General features: G+C 51.9%; 1 protein-coding gene and 1 non-coding gene across 3 annotated transcripts in view; both read right to left on the reverse strand.

Annotated features, from left to right (window-relative positions):
• Positions 1-5,906: 5,906 nt before the first annotated feature.
• The window catches only part of PNKD (PNKD metallo-beta-lactamase domain containing), a 78,222-nt gene continuing 60,170 nt past the window's right edge, over positions 5,907-23,958 (reverse strand). For both annotated transcript variants that reach the window (XM_012445951.2, XM_012445952.2), the window contains 8 exons: positions 14,050-14,165; positions 13,815-13,927; positions 13,187-13,245; positions 12,056-12,148; positions 11,559-11,722; positions 9,457-9,543; positions 8,158-8,273; positions 5,907-7,920 (listed from right to left, as the gene is read on the reverse strand). In XM_012445951.2, coding sequence (XP_012301374.1) covers positions 7,747-7,920; positions 8,158-8,273; positions 9,457-9,543; positions 11,559-11,722; positions 12,056-12,148; positions 13,187-13,245; positions 13,815-13,927; positions 14,050-14,165 — 922 coding nt within the window. In that variant the 3' untranslated portion in view covers positions 5,907-7,746. The remainder of the gene's footprint in view (positions 7,921-8,157; positions 8,274-9,456; positions 9,544-11,558; positions 11,723-12,055; positions 12,149-13,186; positions 13,246-13,814; positions 13,928-14,049; positions 14,166-23,958) is intronic.
• On the reverse strand, positions 23,455-23,555 carry LOC135273768 (small nucleolar RNA U13). The gene has a single exon (XR_010341575.1). It is a non-coding gene; the product is annotated as a small nucleolar RNA U13 (small nucleolar RNA).

Genomic DNA, 23,958 nt, shown 5'->3' on the forward strand with positions numbered 1-23,958 from the left:
TGGTGTCATGTACCTATAATGCCAGCTACTTGGGAGGCTGAGGTGGGAGGTTTGTTTCAGCCTGAAGGTGGAGGTTGCAGTGAGCCACGACATTGCACTCCAGCCTGGGTGACAGAGTGAGAGCCTGTCTCAAACAAAAAAAGGAGAATATTATCCAGCTATACAGTGAAGTACTGACACATATCCAACACGGATGAACCTTGAAAACATGTTGAACAAAAGAAGTCAGTCACAGAAGGCCACATAATGTATGATTTCATTTATATGAAATATCCGTAATATGCTAATCTATAGAGACAGAAAGTAGATTGGTGGATGCATAGCATTGGGAGAGGGTGGGGCCATGAAGGCAGGGAGTGATATTAAATGGGCATGCGGTTTCTTTTTGGGATGATGACATGTTCTAAAATTATATTGTGGTGATGGTCACAAAACTGTATATACTAAAAACCACTGAATTATACTTTTTTGAGAATGAGTCTCTCTGTTGCCCAGGCTGGAGTGCAGTGGCACGATCTCGGGTGACTGTAACCTCTGCCTCCCAGGTTCAAGCGATTCTCCTGCCTCAGACTCCTGAGCAGTTGGGATCACAGGCGCGTGCCACCACACCTGGCTAATTTTGTATTTTTTTTTTTTTTTTTTTTTTTTGAGACGGAGTTTCGCTCTTGTTACCCAGGCTGGAGTGCAATGGCGCGATCTCGGCTCACCGCAACCTCTGCCTCCTGGGTTCAGGCAATTCTCCTGCCTCAGCCTCCTGAGTAGCTGGGATTACAGGCACCCGCCACCATGCCTGGCTAACTTTTGTATTTTTAGTAGAAATGAGATTTCACCATGTTGACCAGGCTGGTCTCGAAGTCTTGACCTCAAGTGATCTGCCCACCTTGGCCTCAAAGTGCTGGGATTACAGGCGTGAGCCACTATGTGCCCGGCCTGAATTGTACAATTTTAACGGGTGAATTTTGTGTTACGTGAATTTTTTTTTTTTTTTTTTTTGAGACAGAGTCTCGCTCTATTGCCAGGCTGGAGTGCAGTGGCAGGATCCTGGCTCACTGCAACTTCCATTTTCCAGTTTCAAGCAATTCTTCTGCCTCAGCCTCCCAAGTAGCTGGGACTACAGGCACACACCACCATGTCCGGCTAATTTTTTTTGCATGTGTATTTTTAGTAGAGACTGGGTTTCATCATGTTGGCCAAGATGGTCTTGATCTCTTGACCTCGTGATCTGCCTCCCTCAGCCTACCAGTGCTGGGATTACAGGCGTGAGCCACTGCGCCTGGCCTGTTGTGTGAATTTTATCTCAATAAAGCTGTCTACAAAACATACAGAGGCACAATCAGAGCTCACTGTAGCCTTGACTCTACAGGCTGAAGCAATCCTCCCCGCTCAGTCTCCCAAGTATCTGGGAATACAGGCTTGCACCACCATGCCAGGCCCTCACTGCTTCTCGGTCAGGCCCACTCAGCTGCATAAGGCAACTGTCTGCCTGTCCTCACAGCCTCCCCACCTCCTGGGAGCTCATGTTCTCAACTCTCTTTGCACACCCCTCTGCCACCAATTCCCTCCTCTTGGTGCTGGCTATCTTCTGCCAGTGGCTAGGGATGAAACAGTTTGGCAAAGTAGATTGCAGAAGGACTAACATCCAGTTTGTGGTCTATTTTTTAACTCTTGGGAAGAAATCTATTTAGAAGTGGTGTTGGCCTGGCATAGTGGCTCATGCCTATAATCACATTTTGGGAGGCTGAGGTGGGAGGATCACTTGAGCCGAGGAGTTGGAGACTAGCCTGGGCACATAGCCAGACCCTATCTCTACAGAAAATTTTTAAAAATTATCTGGGTCAGGTGTGGTGGCTCATACCTGTAATCCCAGCACTTTGGGAGGCCAAGGCAGGTGGATCACTTGAGGTCAGGGGTTCGAGATCAGCCTGGCCAATATGGTAAAACCCCATCTCTACTAAAAATACAAAAATTAGCCAGGCATGGTGGCGGGTGCCTGTAATCCCAGGTACTTGGGAGGCTGAGGCACGAGAATTGCTTGAACCCAAGAGGTGGAGGTTGCAGTGAGCCGAGATCACATCACTGCACTACAGCCTGGGTGACAGAGTGAGACTCAGTCTCGAAAAATAAATAAATACATACATAAATAAAAATTAAAAAATTATCTAGGCATGGTGGCATGTGCTTATATAGTCCCAGCTACTCAGTGGCTGAAGTGGAAGGATGTCTTGAGCCCAGAAGTTCAAGGCTACAGTAAGCAGTGATGGCGCCGCTGCACTCCAGCCTGGACGACAGAGGCAGACTGTCTCTAAAAGTCAAAAAGCATTGTCATGCACCTTAGGTCAATGTAGGAACACTCTGGAGCAGGATCATATACCTGCTGTGTGGCGCCGGGCAGGTTGGCATGTCTGAGCCTGTGAGGTAGACAGTTGCCTAGCTGCTTGGGTCAGTTTCTGCTGAGCAACTCCTAACCTGGAGGGGGCTGGCTCTGTGCCAAGCTCTGTGGGTATTAACTCATCAATCCTCACAACAAACTTCGAAAGTCAGTAATATTATCACCCCATTTGACAGATGAGAAATCGAGGCACAGAAAGGTTAACTAACTTGTTCAAGGTCACCAATGGCAAGTGTGGACTTCAAACTGGGTGGGCTGACTCCAGAGTCCATGTTCTTTATCTGTTTGTTCTACTGCTCCTGGCAGACTAACCCTAAGTTTATCAGTAACACTAACAGGAAGGAGAGGCTGCTGTTAACACCTCTGTGCTGTTAACACCTCTGTACAAAAGAACAAGATCATGTTTTTTGCAGGGACATGGATGGAGCTGGAGGCTCTTTATCCTCAGCAAACAAACGCAGGAACAGAAAACCAAATACTGCAAGTTCTTATAAACGGGAGCTAAATGATGAAAACACATCATTGGAGGGGGGAACCTCTCTACAAGGAGGCACAGTGATCCTGAGTCACCATCCAGTGTTACACACAGCCAATTAGAGCAGAGCTTGTGCTTGTGATCAGTTCAGTTTCAAGTGCCCTGTTTCTACCACCAGCATTCAGCCCGAGCCTAGGGTTTATGGACCATTGATGTTAGTTCCCACCTCTTTCAAAGGCTCCACCTGTGGGCAGGGCTTTGGAGGAGTAAGACCACCCCCACCATGCACACATACACACACAGGGTTTTCACATTTGTTTCTTCAGTTTCTTCCCTGGACCACCTAAGGCTGCCCAGTTATCCCCACTCTCTTTCTCCTTTTCTACCCCGCAAAGAGAGCTAGTCTGGGATCCAGGAAAAAACAAATTTACAAATGAACTGCTTGCTGGTTATTTTTAAACCTACATGTTATTCAAACACCTTTGAGGCCAGGCGTCCACCTCCATTTCCTCTCTATAATTAGTCATAGCACCAGAAACTTGATACAGCATTTTTTTTCTTTTTTCTTTCTTTTTTTTTTTTTGAGACGGAGTCTTGCTCTGTCTCCCAGGCTGGAGTGCAGTGGTGCGATCTCGGCTCACTGCCACCTCCAACTCCCCGGTTCAAGCAATTCTCCTGCCTCAGCTTCCCAAGTAGCTGGGATTACAGGCACGTACCACCACACCCAGCTAATTTTTATATATTTAGTAGATACAGGGTTTCACTTTGTTGGCCAGGATGGTCTTGATCTCTTGACCTCATGATCTACCCGCCTCGGCCTCCCAAAATGCTGGGATTACAGGCATGAGCCACCATGCCTGGCCTCCCCTCCCTACTTTCAGTTCACCATAGTTTAGTTGGATCTGACACTGGCCTTCTGAGTGTGGTCAAATGAGACCTAGCCTGGCCAGTCCGAGAAGCCCATTCCCCTAACTCCTAGGATTGCTTCAGGGTTGGGCACATGACCCCAACTAAATCAATGAAACTCAAGTCTTAGAACTATTGGAGGCCTGACTAAGTTTGATGAACTTGTAGCCTAGAAAGCTGGAACTTCTAGAGACCATCTTTCTACTCCAGGGAGAAGCCTGACAGAGATTGATACTGATGCAGAAGAAAGCAGAGCCGAATGGATATTCCCATTGAGTCCCTGGATTCAGCCATGCCTGAAGCCACCATGACGTCATCCCACACTTCTCAATTTCGTGAGCTGACAAATTCTCCTTTTGTTTTGAGTATTTCTCTCTTGCACCTAAAAGGTTCTGACTCATTCAGGGTTGACCTCTCCATTGGAAGGTGAAGAAACTGAGGTCAGGGAAATGACTTTCTCAAGGTCACTTGAATATTGAATGACAGAGCTGGGACTGGAATCCAGGACTGTAAGGCCAGTGACACCTGCTGTTCTGCAAGCAAGGAGCACGTGGTCTGGTTGTTACTGCTCAGTGCCAACTCCAGGAGAGGCATGTGCCCATCATTCAGTATAGATGGCCCAGTCGGAGGATGACCTTAACCCCAGAGAACCATCACCAGGTGCCCCTCGAAGCAGGGCATACCCAGAGTGACCTGCATATGCCAGGGCCTGGCCCTGTGGTTTGTCTGTCCAAAATAGCAGTGACTCAAACATATCAGAGCACACAGAACCACTTTCTTCGGGAAGGTGAAGACACAGTCCATCACTCCAGCCCAGGTGCAGCTGTGATCCAAGACAGCTGGGGCCAGTGCCAAGGTCCTTGGCCTGGGGTGAAGGGCACCTAAGAAGGGAGGCTGAACTGTGGCCAGGGGTGGGAACGCTGTGTGTTGGGCTGGCCCCAAAGAAGTCTGGAGCTGAGCCAGGGCTTCCTGGTCCTCAGCCATATCAAGGCTACCTTCAAGAGCTTTGCTATAGCCAAGTGAAATAGGAGAATAGTATTCTTCTATTTCAATAAATATCTTTAATCATTTTTATGAATTGAAAACCAGTGTCACTTGTCAAAAATAAATAATTGGCTGGGCATGGTGGCTCACACCTGTGATGCCAGCACTTTGGAGGCTGAGGCGGGCAGATCACGAGGTCAGGAGTTCGAGATCAGCCTGGCCAATATGGTGAAACTCCGTCACTAGTAAAAATACAAAAATTAGCCAGGCATAGTGGTATGCGTCTGTAGTTCCAGCTACTCGGGAAGCTGAGACAGAAGAATCGCTTGAACCTGGGAAGCAGAGGTTGCAGTGAGCCGAGATCATACCTCTGCACTCCAGCCTGGGCGACAGAGTGAGACTCCGTCTCCAGAAAAAGAAAAAGGCCAGGCATGGTGGCTCACACCTGTAATCCCAGCACTTTGGGAGGCTGAGGCAGGTGGATCACAAGGTTAGGAGTTCAAGAGCAGCCTGACCAATATGGCGAAAACCCGTCTCTACTAAAAATACGAAAAATAGCCAGGCATGTAGTCTCAGCTACTTGGGAGGCTGAGGCAGGAGAATTGCTTGAACCTGGAAGGCGGAGGTTGTAGTGAGCCAAAATTGTGCCACTGCACTCCAGCTGGGTGATAGAGCGAGACTCCATCTCAAAAAAAAAAAAAAAAAAATTGACCCCAGCGATAAATACAATGAAAACAAAATGATGTTGTTAAAGTTTAACTAGAGACACTTGCCCTAACTAAAGTATGAACCCGGATCCCAGGTCTTTCTTCCCAAAGGCATTGAAGACACACTAGTGCCAACGCCGTGCCCTTGAAGTAGGATCGATTGCTGTGCTGTGACCATGGACAGACACCCTACTTCGGCCAGTGGTACGCTTGTGCATCCCAAGCTTTGGGAAACACTGAGATAAGCAAATTGTAATCCCTGAACCAATGCTCCTGGCCGTGGAAGGAAGGAATATATTTAGGACATCCTTTCTGATCAAGGCTCTTGAAGTGCCTAACACCAAGTTAGCAGCCCTGGAACTGAGCTCGGAAAACTGCGAGAACATTCTCTGCTGCGTTCGCTCATGTAGCAACAAAGACAAGCTGTTGAATGATCAAGCCTTGGTTAAATCATTCATTCATTCAACATTTATTGAGCGCCTACTGTGTGCTAGGCACCGTGCTAGGCGCAGAAATACAGAGATGCATAAGATGCAGTCCATGCCCTTAAGGATTCACAGTCTAGAAGGGGAGACAAACATGTAAACAAGGAAATTACAGTGTGGTAAGTGTCACAAGAGAAGCATTGACAAAGTGCAGAGGTAGCCTGGAGGGGAGGGGACAGAGAGTGCCTTCCTGGAGGAGGGGGCCTTTAAGGGGATCGTGAGAGATGAGCAGGTGCTTGCCAGGCAGACGAGGCAGGAGGGGCAGGGGAAGGCATTCCAGTCGGAAGAAACAGCATGAGCGAAGGCACAGAGGCATGAAACTGCATGTCTTTCTTGGTGAGTGAGGAACTCTAACTAGTCTAGTGGTATTGCTAAAGTGTACTGGAGGCTGTGGCTGGAGAGGGGTGCAGAGGCCAGATGATGAGGGCAAACTGAGGGCAGGGGCATCTTGGAGGTTCACCAGAGGTGAGCAGAGCCCGAGGGCAGACTTTGACACTGGAAGAGAGGGCTCCTGGCTGACCCAAGGTACACCTGCCTGAGGACCGCAGGGTTCCTCGCTGTGGTCCCAAAGGGATCTGGACCCAAGACTAGAGGAGCAGCAGAGCTGGAGGTGGAGTGAGCAGAGGCGCTGGGCCAGGCCTGGGGCCCAGAGCTGCCGTGCACTCCCACGCTCTGCTCACAGACTTCTGATTTCCATCCTGCACACGGGTCTCCTCCTCCCAGCAGGGAGAGGGCCTGTATCCAGTGGGAAGTCACGGGGGAATGTGGCTGGCAAACCGCAAAGGGCCAGATGAGTGTCAGGTTACAGAATCAATCTTTACTAACTCAAAGAAGAAAGGGGCTGCGGATAAAGCAGGAGAGATTAGTTAGATGGAGGAAGGCAGGCAGATGGGCCTAAGAACAAGGGTCAAAATAAGAAAACCGCAGTGGCCAAAGAGGACCATAGCTCTCTCTCCCCTGGCAAGGAGGGGCCCTTGTGGCTCAGGGCAGGGGCAGAGGACAGCGGGCACAACCAGGCCAGATGTGCAAGGAGAGCATGTGACCTGCAAGACTGTGGGGCTCCACATCCGAGCCTCCAGTGTCTCCTTAGCCCAAGGAGGAGGTTTCCATGGCAACCAGGACCCTCCTTCTTCCAGGCTGTAGGGAGGCCACTGAGGCAGAGAGTGGCCAGCCAGCCTTCCAGCCCTTCAGTGTTCTTAGGAATGGCTCTGTCTGAAAAATGCCTTTGTAGGGGTGGGTGGGGCAGGGAGGCTGTGGGAGGAGGGCAGAGTCTCAGGACACCAGAGTCCAGCTGTCCCTCTGAGTGCTGCTTTTGCAAGGCATCACACCTGAGGCCACTGTGAGGGGCTGAGCTTCTTCCCCAACCCTGGATGGGCGATGGGCAAGATGGACTCAACCTGGTCTTAGGCCCTGTCACCCTGAGTTCCAGGGCTACGGTGAGATGAGACCTCCCGAGGGAGGAGCTTAACAGCAGCCCCCATGTCCTTGCTGCCATCCCAGGAGTAGGGAAGGAGGAGGGGACCCTCCCAGTCGGTAGGGTCTGGAGATGTCCCGAGACCCCTCCTTTCCTTTCTCCACTGAGGAGGCAGCCTCCCACTTCGGGGTTCACAGTCTCCCACCAGCCCCCTTCTCTTGGGCTCGTAGTCTCATCGCCTGGTCCCTTCCTCCCCTGACAGTGTGGGGGTGATGCCCGCTTGGGCGCCAATGGAGGTGGTGGTGTTAGCGATGAGAAGGATGGTGAGGTGCGGGTGGCGGTGGCCTCCCTGTGTGGGGAGTGGGCTGGCTGGGGGCGCTGGGGCATCACTTGCTCTTGTGCATGTCCTTCAGCCGGCGGAGCTCTTCCAGGAGCTGGGCCCGGGAGCAGTCATCATCCCCAGTGGGGCCCGGGCCCGGCCCCAGAGCCTCCTGCAGCTCCAGGCAGTGGGTCCTCAGGAACGGGTTGTAGGAGCGCTCCTCTCCCAGGGTAGACGGGCACTGTGGGCGAGAGGAGCCAGGCTTGGTGGAGAGAAGTTGGGAAACGGACCCGAGACAGAGAAGCGTGCCCCGCCCCCTGCCCCATCCTGGAGTTCAGGAGTTCCGATTTGAGTGCCCATGGACCACACAGGTCAGAGCTTTGGGGAGGTGCTGGCAGGCCTGGGGTCAGCACAGACAGGTGCCCGCCCACGCTGAGTTCCCACCCACGAGGCTCCTCCTGGACCCCGAGACCCTCACCGTGCCCTTGCGCTCCATCCGCTGCCGCTGTACCCACTGCATCTTCCTCTCCCGGGCCAGGTTCTCGGGCTCCACCACGCCTGCAAAGCCCAGGTTCTCCTCCGCATACTCGTGACCTACCGACAGCCGCAGGGATGAGACACACAGCAGAGAGATTGGTGGAACTGTCAGAACAGTCCTCCCTGCCCCAGGTCCAGGCCGATGGGCACCCGACAACCAGGGACGAGGGCAGCACTTCCAGGAAAACCCCAAACTCCAGGAGCTGCTTCTCTAACTGTGGGCACAAGTCAGTCATGGGTGAAAAGGCAGCAACAGTTCCGGGGTAAAAACCGCCAGGCCTGGAGCCGCAGGCCTGCCTCTAGCCCTGACTCCGCCACCGCCAGGCCCGGAGCCGCAGGCCTGCCTCTAGCCCTGACTCCACCACTGCCCAGCGTGTGACCTGGGGCTAGTCACGGCACCCCTCTGAGGCACAATTTTCTCATTTGGCAAATGGAGAAAACAATAATGCCACCGGAAACAGATGGACCTGCTGTGTTCCTGGTGCCGAGAACAGAGCCTGGTGTGTGTTAGGTGCATATAAAGTATTTGTTGAATGAATGAATACATATTCTGAGGATTAACTGAGTTTTTTTTTTTTGAGACAGAGTTTCGCTCTTGTTGCCAGGCTAAAGTACAATGGTGCCATCTTGGCTCACCTCAACCTCCGCCTCCCAGGTTCAAACAATTCTCCTGCCTCAGCCTTCCGAGCACACCACTATGCCTGTCTAATTTTTGTAGTTTTAGTAGAGACAGGGTTTCACTATGTCGGCCAGGCTGGTCTCGAACTCCTGGCCTTGTGATCCGCCCGCCTCGGCCTCTCAAAGTGCTGGGATTACAGGCGTGAGCCACCGCACCCAGCTAACTGAGATATTTGTGAATGTTTTTATGCACTACAAGGCAATGGTTACATGCAGAGTGGATTTACTGACTTCTCCCCAGAGAAGCAAGGGCTATTTTCTGTTCTGGGCTTGGGCTATGAACAATTAGACATCTTTCTGGAATGTCCTGGAGCCTGCAGAGCTTCCAGGAGGCTGGAGGGTGGCTGCCAGGGGAAGGTGGAATGAGAAGCAGAGGTGTTATGGAGCCCCCTCTCCAGGAAGAAGGGAGGCCAGAGCGCTGCCCCTACCCCTAGAGGTGGAGCTGTGTCGCTTTTGGGCAGAAACTGGGTTGGCCTGCTTTCTAGGGGAGGGAGGGGCAGGGAGGGCCCTTGTCCCTGGCTGAGATGGGGCTGGAGGATGGGGAGGAGCAGGGGCATCTCACCAGGCCACAGCAGGGTGTCGTCTCCTAGCCCTAGCACAGTGTCCAGTGAGCTCAGCATGGTCTCTGCGTTGCCCTCAAAGGTCCGTCCTGGGTGGTGATCAGAGGGTATGTCACAAGGTGCACGGATCACACAGTGTGGCATAAGGCACATAGACACGGGTGGGAACCAGCTTGTAATGCTCTGGCTGGCCACCAGCCCTGACTGTGCCCTTGCCAGGCCCACCCTGGTATCTATTTCCTCCTTCTCACTGGGAGCTGGGCCCAACTGGTCACCCCTGGCCAAGCCCATCTGAGGTCTCCATTGCACACAGTGACATCTGAAGGGCGGGGCTGCAGAACCTTCAGGCTGAGCTCTCTTCCCCAGGCATGGTAGACGCTGGACTGCTCTTTCCCGAAGGGAACGTCTTCACTCGTGCTGCCCTTCGGGACTCTATGAAGCCTGGGACTTGTGATTCTCACTCACCGCCTCACCCAGGGGGTCTTAACTTTTCACAACCTAGTCCTGCCAATCACTGTATCAGAGAACCAGGCTCTATCCAGGGGAAACTAATTCCCTGCAGGGTTCTACTCAGCTACAGACATTCTCTCATTCTGTCCAGCAGCTGGGGGAAGTTTTTTTTTTTTTTTTGAGATGGAGTCTCGCTCTGTTACCCAGGCTGGAGTGCAGTGGTGCGATCTCGGTTCATTGCAAACTCCGCCTCCTGGGTTCAAGCGATTCTCCTGCCTCAGCCTCCCAAGTAGCTGCCACCAAGCCCGGCTGATTTTTTTGTATTTTTAGTAGAGACGGAGTTTCACCGTGTTAGCCAGGATGTGGTGGTCTGGATCTCCTGACCTCATGATCTGCCCGCCTCGGCTTCCCAAAGTGCTAGGATTACAGGTGTGAGCCACTGCGCCCGGCTGCTAGAAGTCTTTCTTTTTTTTTTTTGAGTCAGAGTCTCACTGTTGCCCAGGCTGCAGTGCAATGGCATAATCACAGCTCACTGCAACCTTGAATTCCTGGGTTCAAGCAACCCTTCTGCCTCAGCCTCCCGAGTAGCTGGGACTACAGGTGTGCACTACCACACCCAGCTATTTTATTATTATTGTTATTATTATTTTAATTGAGACAGAGTCTCTCTCTGTTTCCCAGGCTGGAGTGCAGTGGCATGATTTCAGCTCACTGCAACCTCTGCCTCCCGGGTTCAAGCAATTCTTCTGCCTCAGCCTCCCGAGAAGCTGAGACTACAGGCTCGAGCCACCATACTCGGCTAATTTTTTTGTGTGTGTTTTTAGTAGAGACGGGGTTTCACCATATTGGCCAGGGTGATCTCAAACTCCTGACCTCATGATCCACCTGCCTCAGCCTCCCAAAGTGCTGGGATTACAGGTATGGGCCACCACACCTGGCTAATTTTGTATTTTTAGTAGAGATAGGGTTTCTCTCCTTGTCTATCAGGCTGGTCTGGAACTTCTGACCTCAGGTGATCCACCTGCCTCAGCCTCCCAAAGTGCTGGGATTACAGGCGTGAGTGATCTAGCCTGGATAAAATAAATTTTTTTTTTTTTTTTGAGACGGAGTCTTGCTCTGTCGCCCAGGCTGGAGTGCAGTGGTGTGATCTTGGCTCACTGCAACCTCTGCCTCCCGGGTTCAAGCAGTTCTCCTGTCTCAGCCTTCCGAATAGCTGGGATTACAGGCACATGCCACCACACTTGGTTAATTTTTTTTATTTTTAGTAGAGACGAGGTTTCACCATGTTGACTAGGCTGGTCTTAAACTCTTGACCTCAGGTGATCCACCCACCTCAGCTTCCCAAAGTGCTGGGATTACAAGCGTGAGCCACCACGCCCAACCTATTTAAAAAATTTTTTTTGTAGAGACAGTCTTGCTATTTTGCCCAGTCTGGTCTCCAACTCCTGGCCTCAAGTGATCCTCCTACCTTAGCCTCCCAAGGTGTCCCATGGGAACTCTCAAGGATTAAAGTCAACCTGAGTAACAGATGGAAGTAACCACCACGGCAACATCTGTGCTAAAACTAATGCTTCAGTGCTTTTCGTGGGACTGTGGCTGCCCTGGCTTCTTCTCTCTCTCCCTCTCGCAGCTCCTCTCTCTCGGGGGAACTCACCACAGCCAGAGAGGAAGAGCAGGTCCCCTGAGAAGAGGCAGGAAGGACCCTTGTAGGGCTCTCCATCCAGTAAGTAGACCAGATGGCCTTGTGTGTGGCCAGGGGTAGCCAGGGCCCGGATCTGAAGCCGTCCCACGCTGACCACATCTTGATGACACAGGGGACTGGGGAAAAGGCAGTAGGGAAGAGAAGGTACAGGAGGTGTGCCATGCTGATCCCTGCCCCCATCCCAGGCCCAAGGGGCTGGGTGATCACAAGAGGGTGGGCTTCCACACTAAAGAAGCTACCCCAGTGCCCAGGGTCTGAACCCTGCCATTCCTCTTTTGGGGATGATGGCTGGATCAGTTAGGGGATGGGCAGTGCCAGTCTTCAGATAGGGCCAGGAAGGGCATTGGCAAAGATCCACCCGCTGATACCCTTGAAACACTTCACCAAAGGCTAGGGGTGAGGGAAAGGGCCCACGGAAGGGCTGTCTCTTGGTTAGGTCCGGGACTTACTGGGTGAGGTAGGGGATGCCGTCCTGAGGGCTCCCGTACACCCGACAGTCCCGGTGCCGCCGGCTGAGGTCACGGTTCCCTCCGCTGTGGTCCCTGCAGGGTGGCAGAGACAGGCAGGGGGCTTCAAGAGGCAACTGTACCTCAGCCCCCCTCTTTCCTGCAGCATCTCCAGGCCTTTAAGTTCTGGGGCTATGGCTTCTGGACTGAGCCAACTTGTCCACACCCCTAGGCCTTTGTTTGAGCTATTCCTGTGCCCAGAACATCACCCCCAATAATTTAGCCTGCCCAGTGCCAGCCGATCTTCCTGGACTCTCAGCTCAGGTCAGCATCTTTTTTTTTCCCCTATGAGACAGATTCTTGCTCTGTCGCCAGGTTGGAGTGCAGTGGCACAATCTCTGCTCACTGCAACCTCCGCCTCCCAGATTCAAGTGACTCTCCTGCCTCAGCCTCCTGAGTAGCTGGGACTACACCACCACCCCCAGATAATTTTTGTATTTTTAGTAGAGATGGGGTTTCACCATGTTGGCCAGGATGGTCTCAATCTCTTGACCTCGTGATCCCCCCGCCTTGGCCTCCCAAAGTGCTGGGATTACAGGTGTGAGCCACCGTGCCTGACCAGTCATCATCTTATAATTCTCCAAGTGGATCTGATCACACCCTGCCTGGGGCCTCCCATCCCTGTACCCTGTGCCAACTGCTACCTAAATACTTCTTTCTTTGAAGACAGAGTCTCACTATGTTGCCCAGGTTGGGCTTGAACTCCCAATTCTCTTGCCTCAGGTGTTATACACTTTGATACAGGGTAATCTCCCCTATTGGTCTTAGAATTTCTTTATGGAGAGTCCTAAGTTTTGCCCATGCCCAATGTGCAGTAGGTATCTAATACATGCTCATGAAATGAAAGAGAAATGACTGCTCTGCCCTCCTCTGGGGCTTCAGAACCTCGATGAATGGAGTGGGGGGGAGACTGCCCTCCCCTCCCGCTCTGCTGTTGTCCAGGTGGCTTCAAAAGGAAAGTGGTGCTGGCCTGGCCTGACTTCTTGACCTCCAGCCCTGGCCATCCTCACTGGGCCCAGTCCCAGCAAGCCCAGCCGGGACCAGGATGGACCAGGGAAGACGGTAGCCCCTTACCAGTGCTTGTGGGTACAGAGAATGGCGACCAAGGTGACACCTTCCTTCTCAATGGAAGCCTGCGGGAGAGAGGAGGTTTGGAGACAGGGGAGCAGAATGCAGGGGAGACTCAGAGCAGCCAGAGCCAGGAGTGTGGAGTGTGGAGTGTGGAGTGTGGGTGCTGGCAGAGAGGAGAGGAGAGCAAGGCAGGGAGGGGGGAGCTGGAGGTGGGAGTGTGCAGCACAGGGCACATGGAGGGCAGAGGGACACTTGTGCATGGAGAGAGACAGACACAGAGAAATAAGGAATGGGAGGGAAAGACAGAGAGACCCAGATACTGACAGGCAGAGGTAACAGGAAGAAAGGGGGTCAGAAGGGGGCCAATGGGAGTGAGAGACAGCCTCAGTCCTGGGCCAACACCCCAAGCCCTCTGGCTCTGCAGCCTCTAATCCTGCCCTCCCCTCTGCCCAGCCATGCCCTATACACCCCCCTCCCCCAGGCCATGTGTGTGCGTGTGCACGTGTGAACATGAAACATACAGGACACATCCCATGGGCAGACGGACAAGGGACAGTCCTCTCTAGCAAGGGGAAGCTGACAGTCCCCAAGGGCAACCCCAGGCAACCCCTGCTCCCCGCCCTCCCCTCACCTGCACAGCCCGAGGGTCTGAAGGGTCCACAGCCACAGCCAGCTGGGCCTGGGTGTCGATGATGAGGTAGCTGTAGTTGTCGGAGAGGACAGGGATGGGAAGCACCTTCACTCCTGGGGACAGAGATGGGCTATGGCGGCGTAATCGGCAGGGAGCCCAGGGCTGGGAAGGGGAGCAGGCGGGGAGGATGGGGCCACAGAATGGGGGTTGCTGGCCAGGGGCAGTCAGAGCTCACCATTGAAGAGGCGGGGCTGGGTTTTCGAGTGGCCTTTAGGGTAGCGGTTCCGAGCCCTGCGCAGCTGCTGTCGGTAGAAGAGGTACCCGAGCCAGGTGCGGGTGTACAGGCTGTACCTAGAGGGCGGGCAGGTGGCCTATGGTCAGCCTTTCTCCCTAGCTCCCCTAGATCCCTTCGTGATGGCTGCAGGCCCCACAGCTCCATTCCTTTGGCCACCCCATGAGCCAATGCAATTCCACCCTCACTTATTATGTGCCTACTGTTTGCCCTGCTTAGCACTCAGGACAAGATGGAGAATGAGACGGACACATGTAGAACTCGCAGTCTATTGGGAATGTGAACTGAGGAACTCACAGAAGAGACTTGGAGAGGCCAGGCGAGGTGGCTCACGCCTGTAATCCCAGCACTTTGGGAGGCCGAGGTGGGTGGATCACCTGAGGTCAGAAGTTTGAGACCAGCCTGGCCAACATGGTGAAACCCTGTCTCTACTAAAAATACAAAAATTGGTCAGGCGTTGTGGTGCGTGCCTGTAATTCCAGCTACTTAGGAGGCTGAGGCAGGAGAATCGCTGAACCTGGGAGGTGGAGGCGGAGGTTGCAGTGAGCCAAGATCACAACACTGCATTCCAGCCCGGGTGACAGAGTGAGACTCTTCAAAAAAAACAGAAAAAGAATTGAAGGCTGCGTGTGGTGACTCACACTTGTAATCCCAGCACTTAGGGAGGTGGTGGCAGAAGTGCTTGAGCCCAGGAGTTTGAGACCAGACTGGGCAACATGGCGAGACCCCATCTCTACTAAAAATGCAAAAATTATCCAGGCATAGTGGCACCCACCTGTGGCCCCAGCTACCTGAGAGGATGAGGTGGGAGGATCACTTGAGGCCAGAAGGTCAAGGCTGTAGTGAACCATGTTTGTGCCACTGTACTCCAGTCTGAGTGACAGAGGAGACCCTGTCCTGGTAAGAACAAAATACATATCCATGTATAAGCTAAGAAATATTATTGCCAGGCACGGTGGCTCACGCCTGTAATCCCAGCACTTTGGGAGGCTGGGGCAGACAGATCACCTGAGGTCGGGAGTTCAAGACCACCCTGACCAACATGGAGAAACTGGTCTCTACTGAAAATACAAAATTAGCCGGGCCTGGTAGCACATGGCTGTAATCCCAGCTACTTGGGAAGCTGAGACAGGAGAATCTCTTGAACCCGGGAGGTGGAGGTTTTGGTGAGCCAAGATCGTGCCATTGCACTCCGACATGCCAATAAGAGCGAAACTCTGTCTCAAAAAGAAAGAAAAAAAGAAAGAAAGAAATATGTAGTTTCTGAGATGCTACATGAGTTAAATGTTCTTTTATTTGTATTTAAAACAGGCATTGCACAATATTAAGTGAATAGTAAAATTCCTGCTAATAATTTAAATGCTTCTTACTTAGAATGACATTAAATAGCAAATCAAAACCATCACAGGTCAAAATAGAGATTGTAGAAGAAAAAAAAGCTTCATATGTAATACTTTTAATGGCTGTTTTTTCCCTGCTTTTTGAACAATTAGTTCCAAATTTCATTTTACACTGCAAATCATGTAGTCAGCCCTGTCAGCAAAGGAAGGAGCTGTCTCAGGCCCTTGCCTCACTGAAGGGAAACTGAGGCTGGGTGGGGATGGGGTGAGGCGGCAGTGCTTAGGGTTATACGTCCAGCTAATCAGAAAAGGGGGAGGGATTCTGGCTGACTAAGCATGAGCCAGAAAAGTGGAGGTGTGTATATGGGGGCAGGGGCAGCCGTTCTTCAGACCCAAGAGTTAGCTGATTTGCCTGCAAACAGTTGGGTCAAAACCAAGCAGGTTACCATGGCAATTTGTAGAAATGATTTAGGTAAAGTTTAATCACTGCACTGTCAGCTCTGTGTACCCATGGGTTTATATTGATTGGCAGTCTGGGCACACAATTGAAGGGCTTTGCCAACCTTTATTTTAGTCTTTATGTTCCTTTATTGGAGGCCTTCTTTCTTTTTTATTTATTTTATTTATTTCTAAATCGGATTTGGCCAACTTACGCTTTCATTTCTTTAACAATATTTACTGAACCCTTGCTGTTGGGCAGGCACTGAACACACACTGAGCAAGGCAAAGTCGCCGTCCTTGTGAAGGTTCTGTCTAGTAGAACAGACAGGACAATTAACATCTTTTTTTTTTTTCTTTTTGAGATGGAGTCTCACTGTACCTCCAGGCTGGAGTGCAGTGGCGCAATCTCAGCTCACTGCAACCTCCATTTCCCAGGTTCAAGCTATTCTTCTGTCTTGGCCTCCCGAGCAGCTGGGATTACAGGCATGCACTGCCACGCCCAGATGATTTTTGTATTTTTAGTAGGAAGAGTTTTTGCCATGTTGGCCAGGCTGGTCTCGAACTTCTGACCTCAGGTGATCTACCTGCCTCGGCCTCCCAAAGTGCTGGGATTACAGAATACAGCCACTGTGCCCACCTTTTTTTTTTTTTTTTTTTTTTTTTTTAAAGAGATTGGGTTTTGCTCTGTCAGCCAGGCTGGAGTGTGGTGGCTCAGTCACAGCTCACTGCAGCCTGCAACACCGGGGCTCAAGTGATTCTTCCACCTCAGTATCCCGAGTAGCCAGGACTACAGGGATAGCAGCCATGTCCAGCTAATTATTTTTATTATTTGTTTGAAGGTGTCTCGCTTTGCTCCCGGCTAACACTGAGAGTTTCTAACACACAAGAGCACGCTCTAACACCTGGGGACCCTAGTCAAATCACCAAGTATAATGAGAAAGAGGATATTTGCATAATCCCAAAATATCTCCTTCATAAAATAACCTCTAATTATAAAGGCCATGGAGAAACCTGGCTGACTTCACCGTAAGCCAGTGATCAAAGTTAATGTCACCGGTAACAATATATAGACATCATTTGCTTCTTGGTCTGATGCACTGAGGAAGGCATAACGTCACTTTGGTGGTATTTGAGCCAAAAATGCAAATCTATAATTCTTTTTTTGGGTCTTGCTCTGTCGCCCAGGCCAGAGTGCGGTGATGCGATTCACAGCTCACTGCAGGCTTAATCTCCCGGGCTCAAGCAATCCTCCCACCTCAGCCTCCTGAGTAGTTGGGACTACAGGTGCGTGTCACCATGCCAGCTAATTTTTAAAATTTTTAGCAGAGATGAGGTCTCACTATGTTGCCCAGGCTGTATTCTTCAAATGTATCGATAAGATGAAAGATAGACTGAAAAACTGTCCCAGACTGGAGGAGATCAGGAGGAGATAAATGCAACGTGGGATCCTGGACTGGATTCTAGAGCGGAGAAGGGGAGCAGTGGGGAAACACGATGAATCTGAGTAAGCTCTGAGAGTAGTTCCCAGGATAGTATCAATGTTAATTTCTTGGTTTTGATGACTATAGTGTGGTTATGAAAGACGGTGGTATTTAGAAGCAAAAGGCACATGGGAATGCTGCATACTATTTTGACAAATCTGAAATCATTTCAAAATGAAAAGTTTTTTTTTTTTGTTGTTTGTTTGTTTGTTTAGATGGAGTCTTGCTCTGTCGCCCAGGCTGGAGTGCAGTGGCATGATCTCGGCTCACTGCAACCTCCACCTCCTAGGTTTAAGTGATTCTCCTGCCTCAGCCTTGCTAGTAGCTGGGATTCCAAGCCCGTGCTACCACACCAGGCTAATGTTTGTATTTTTGGGAGAGATGGGGTTTCACCATGTTGGCCAGGTTGGTCTGGAACTCCTGACCTCAGGTGATCTACCTGCCTTGGCCTCCCGAAGTGTTGGGATTACAGGTGTGAGCCACTGTGCCTGGCTCAAAATGAAAAGTTAAAAAATAAAATTAAGGCCGGGCGTAGTGGCTCCCACCTGTAATCCAAGCACTTTGGAGGCGAAGGCGGGCGGATCACCTGAGGTAGGGAGTTCAAGACCTGCCTGACCAACATGGTGAAACCCGTCTTTATTTAAAAAAAAAAAAAATATATATATATATATAAATAAATTAAATTAAATTAAATTAAATCACCCTTTCCTCTGCCAGACACCACCTTGCACCAACACCTGAGTCCTGTTTCTGTCTTCATTTCTCCCTACATGGGCTTATGGAACGAGCAGAGGCTCTGGTAACAGAAAGATCTGGGCTCCCATTACAGCCTGGCCCCTCTTGGCTCTGTGACCTTGGGCAAGTCATGATTTTTACAGATAAGGTTCCTCATCTATAACGTGGCAATGCTATGACTTACCCTGAAGGACTGTGTGAAGATTAAGTGCCTAAAATAAGAAAGCTAATGGCGGGTAGAAGATGTTTAGCAACTGTTGTTTCCTTCCCAATTCAGCCGGGCAGTCCTCCCAGCTGCTAGAGCACGGTCACGCACATCTGGGAGGGGTGATAAGCTCCCGCCCCCCTTACTAAATGCTGACTACATGTGCCCAGGTTCTGTCCCTAACAAAAGACACCATCTGTGGGGGCAGGGACTGTGCACCAAGAAGCCGCAGTAAACAAGGCCCCTCTCTGTCACTCGCTGTGTTTGGCAAATACTGTGCGTGATGGCCACAGTGGAGACAGCAGAAGCAAGCCAGAAGGGGCCCTGGCTTTGGGGAGGTCGTCACGTGGGGAAAGGGAGGGCCAGCAGATATCGAAGCAGAAACTGGATTAGTCAGCACACTGCCAGTTAACTATGGCTGGGGGTGGGAAAGAATGGCTAGAAGGGAAGAGGCCCTACTGTAGACAGGGTGCCCGGGGAAGGCTCGCCCCAAGAGGGTGACATTTGTGCTGGAAAATGCAAGACCGAGCCAGCGGCATGGACAATTCTGGGTGATGCGGCACAAGGCAGGAGGAGTGTGGGATTTTAGGAATTGCCAGGAGGCCTCGGAGTCTCTACCTGGGGCAGGAGGGACAATCAGTGCCGGAGAAGGGGTCGGTGAGGTGGGCAGGGGCCCAGGGCATGCAGAGAGTGGAAAATGGCTGGTGGGCGTAGAACAGGGCACACAGGATTGGACTCCCTTTCTTTTCTTTTTGTTTGTTTTTTTTTTTGGATGGAGTCTCACTCTGTCGCCCAGGCTGGAGTGCAGTGACGTGATCTTGGCTAACTGCAACATCTGCCTCCTGGGTTCAAGCAATTCTCCTTCCTCAGCCTCCTGAGTAGCTGGGATTACAGGCGCACTGCACCACGCCCAGCTAATTTTTGTATTTTTAGTAGAGACAGGATTTCACCATGTTGGTCAGGCTGGTCTTCAACTCCTGATGTTCTGATCTGCCTGTCTCGGCCTCCCAAAGTGCTGGGATTACAGGCGTGAGCCACCGCGCCTGGCCTGGACTCCCTTTCTGAGAGCTCACTGGGCTGCTGGGTGGAGGAAAGGGGCAGGAGGTATGGAGTCATCCAGGTGGGAGAGAGACAGGGGCCTGGGCTAGAGGGGTGCCGGAGGTGGAGAGGGTGGGGTGGCAGAGGGACGGGAGATCTGTGCCTGCCTTGGACATGGGCTAGGGACAGGTTGCAGTCCTTGCTAGCCTGAGGTCTTAATCTTTGGGCAAAGCAGGAGAAGGCAGGGCTGAGGCGAGGAATGAAGAAAGGAAGGGGAGAGCAGCCTGAGGACCTAGTGGCTCTCCCCAGCCCTGTACCCTGCCCCCCAAGGGCTTCCACAGGACTCTCTTTTTTTCTTTTTAATTTTTTTTTAATTTTAGAAAAATTTTTTTATTTTTTTTTATAGAGATGGGGTTTCACCATGTTGGTCAGGCTGGACTTGAACTCCTGACTTTGTGATCCGCCCACCTCGGCTTCCCAAAGTGCTGGAATTACAGGCATGAGCCACTGCGCCCAGGCCCAAAGGACTCCCCCAGGCTCCTCTTCCATCTGCCTGCAGAGCTGGCGAGTCACAATCCCCACAGTCAGTTCCCTGTCCTGCTCCTTCTCTTTCTGGGAAAGGCCCCTGTCCTCGCAGTTGCATTTAGCCCTCTCCCTGGCATATGCACCAAAACAGAATCCCTCTCAATTTTAGCTTCAACCGCTCCCAACACAGCCTCACTTGTGGGAACAGGCCCTGGAAACTCACCTAGAGCCTCACAAGAACCTCCATCCCCAGCTCTCTACCTCCAACCCAAACCGTAGACCTCTGGCAAAAATAAGTTCCTAAAGCGCCACGTTTGGCTGAGGCTTGCTCCTGCTCAAAAGTCTTTGGAGGCTCCTCACTGCTTATGAGCGAGTGTCCAACTCCCAGTCAGGCCTTCTGGAAACTGAGATCACAGGAGTCTCTGCCTCCTCCCCTCCTCTACCACCGCCCAATGATAATCCCGTGCTCCCAAGAGTGAAAGGGCGGAAACCCCCTACATGACTCCCACCAGCAAAATGGACAAATAAATCCTAACATACTCAGCCCTTGGAAAACTACACAGTAAGGAAAACACATGCTCTAGAGCAACAGGCTTCAACATTCACAAAGCTCAAGCACTTACCGTTATGCCGAAACACACTGCAGAGAACACAATATGACTATATTACAAACACAAAATACAAAATTACAATTACAAATTACAAATACGAAAGCATGGCCGGGTGCAGTGGCTCACGCCTATAATCCCAGCACTTTTGGGGGCCGAGGCAGGTGGATCACCTGAGGTTAGGAGTTCGAGACCAGCCTGACCAATATGGTGAAACCCCCTCTCTACTAAAAATACAAAAATTAGCCGGGTGTGGTGATACACGCCTGTAGTCCCAGCTACTTGGGAGGCTGAGGCAGGAGAATCACTTGAACCCAGGAGGCAGAGGTTGCAGTGAACCGAGATCACGCCAGTGCACTCCAGCCTGGGTGACAGAGCGAGACTTCCTCAAAAACAAACAAACAAAAAAGCATGCAGAACCATCATGCATGTTGTTTTTTTTTGAGGCAGAGTTTCGCTCTTGTTGCCCAGGCTGTAGTGCAATGGCGCGACCTTGGCTCACTGCAACCTCCACCTCCGAGGTTCAAGTGATTATCCTGCCTCAGCCTCCCAAAGTAGCTGAGATTACAGGGACCTGCCACCATGCCCAGCTAATTTTTTTGTATTTTCAGCTGAGACGGGGGTTTCACCATGTTGGCCAGGCTGGTCTTGAACTCCTGACCTCAGGTGATCTACCTGCCTTGGCCTCCCAAATTACCGGGATTACAGGTGTGAGCCACCGTGCCTTCTTCTCTCCCTCCTTCTTCCTGAATTTTGATTTGGCAGTTTGGGGCCAGGAACTACCCATCATCACCTCACCATAAAGAACATAAAGTTTCCTAATTGGTCCTCTGGGACCCAGGTGGGAAACAGAACAATCATTCTGCAAGGTAGGGAGCAGCCAGCCTAGGCAAGTGGCAGCTGCCCTGAGGGGCCCTCCCTGTGAGGTTACAGCTGCAGACAGGGCAGCACCCCATTGGAGGGTCGAAGTGCACCTTCCACTCCTGGCCTCAGTGAGCCAGCAGGTGACCTCTCTGGTATCTGAATGTGAGCCTCCAGCCCCAGGGGAGGCCATGTGGGACAGCTGGGGACAGTGAGCCACCACCCCCCAGACGCCCCTCCCTCTGGCACACAGTGGAAAACACACAATGAAGCTCTTCTTTTCTCCTCCATGGGGCCATTTCACCATCCTGGGCAGCCCTGAGAAGCCTGAAGGCTTTTAAGCCTCTGTCCCAACTGGGTCCAGGGCCGGCCCCAGGCCAGGGGGAGTAGGAGGGAGGGTGGAGAGCAGGGAGGAACATAAAGGGGGCTCTGCCTCCAAAAGAATGACCTGGAGGCCGGGCGTGGTGGCTCATGCCTATGATCCCAGCACTTGGGGAGGCCGAGGTGGGCGGATCACTTGAGGTCAGGAGGTCGAGACCATCTGGCTAACACAGTGAAACCCCGTTTCTACTAAAAATACAAAAAATTAGCCAGGCATGGTGGTATGTGCCTGTAGTCCCAGCTACTCGGGAGGCTGAGGCAGGAGAATCGCTTGAACCTAGGAGGCAGAGGTTGCAGTGAGCCGAGATCATGCCACTGTACTCCAGCCTGGGTGACAGAGCGAGACTCTGTCTGAAGAAAAAAAAAAAATGACCTGGAAAGCCCCTATCACCAGGGTCACCTGCCTTGACTCCTTCCTTCCTACTGTGCCCCCTAAATGGTCCCCGGACCCCACAGGGCCCCAGACTCCACTGGGACCCATCAGGAAGCCGGGGACTTGCTCTGGCTTCTCCCTTCGTGTGCCCAGGCTCTGCATCTCACCAGAGACAGGGCATTCCTAATGAAATGGAACTGGAAATGCCTGTCTGAGAGCTGGGGGACCTGGAAGGCCACCAGGACACAGGGTTCTACGGGACCCGGGGTCTGCTCAGGGGCCCCTCAGAAACACAGAGAGCAGCTCCACGTCTTGTGCATTCTCAAAACTGAGGAAACTGAAGAAGATAATGAGACAGCTAAAAAGCCCTTGAGGGTGAGGGTTTCCCGAAACTGCCAGCATGCCCGGGGGCGGGGGAGACTTCCTCACGCCCAGGAGAGGGACAGGGCTGCCTGCAGTCAAAACGGGAGATCACAGGGTGAGGGTCTGCCATCGCCCTGCCCATCCCTGGATGGGTTCTTCCCCAGACTTCTCAGCCCTCTCCATGGGGGAGGGGCTACTGGGAGCTCTCGGCTAGGGCCAGAAGCACAGTGGGAGTGTCTCCGCCCTGGCTGGGAGGCCTTGGCTACTTCTGTCGCCATGTGTGTAATCCCACCACGGGCGGCCAAGGGCTCTGGGCTTTGGTTTTGGTGTGTTTCCTGTGGCTTTCCTCTTCTCTCTTCGCTCATCCCAATCCCAGGCCTTCCTGATTCAATCTGGGCTTGAGGGTCCCGAGGGCCACCGAGGACACAGGGTTCTACTGGAGCCAGGGTCTGCTCCGAGGCCCCTTTAGTTTTTTCTTGTTTGTTTGTTTTGAGACAGAGTTTCACTCTGTCACCCAGGCTGGAGTGCAGTGGTGCAATTTTGGCTCACTGCAACCTCTGCTTCCCGGGTTAAAGTCTCAGCCTCCCGAATAGCTGGGATTACAGGGGTGCGTGACCATGCCCAGCTAATTTTTGTGTCTTTTAGTAGACATGGGTTTCGCCATGTTGGCCAGGCTGGCCTCAAACTCTTGGCCTCAAAAGATCTGCCCGCCTTGGCTTCCCAAAGCGCTAGGATTACAGGTGTGAGCCACTGTGCCCAGCCCTGAGGCCCCTTAGGAACCCAGACAGCAAGTCTGACCTGTGAACACCTAACTCCAGAAAAAGCAAGAACGTGCCAGGGAAATTCGAAGAGGGAAGACAGTGCCGGGTGCAGTCTGGAGACAGACGTTCATTTTAACTGAGGAGGCTGGGCCAGCCTTCATGGAGAAAAGGGCACCTGAGCCAAACTTTTCATTCATTCATTTATGCATGCATTCATTCAGAAACTTTTTCTTTCACATCAGACAGATACTGTGCTGACATCATCACAAGGTTTGAGGGAGGCGCATCTTATCTATGCATGTGAAAACCCGATCACACTTAGAAGCTACAAAAATATCATTCAGAGGCATTTCATAAGGGCCACCAAGGTGCCAGGCACTGTTCTGGAATCTGGGATACAGTCCTGAACAGTTTCTCCCCCTGTGTAGCCATATTTTGGTTAGGGGAAAAAAACAATCAACATGCAGTGTGTCTCGTGGTGATGTGAACTAGACGGGACATAAAGCCATTGAGGGGACAGGGTGCAGAGGGTGGTGCTATTTTTATGTGGGGTGGTCAGGGCAGGGCTCTCAAGGCGAAATTTGAGCAGAGACCTGAAGGAAGTGAGGCAGCAAGCCACGTGAGAACCACAGAAGGCACCGTGGAGAGGCCACCAGCTGTAGCTGAGGCAGAGGAGCAGGCTGAGGGGTGCTAAAAGATGTGGTGGGGAGGCCGGGTGTGGTGGTGGCGCCTGTAGTCCC

Source organism: Aotus nancymaae, unplaced genomic scaffold (genome assembly GCF_030222135.1).
Source record: "Aotus nancymaae isolate 86718 unplaced genomic scaffold, 86718_ANA_hifiasm-v0.15.2.pri h1tg000008l, whole genome shotgun sequence".
NCBI lineage: Eukaryota > Metazoa > Chordata > Mammalia > Primates > Aotidae > Aotus > Aotus nancymaae.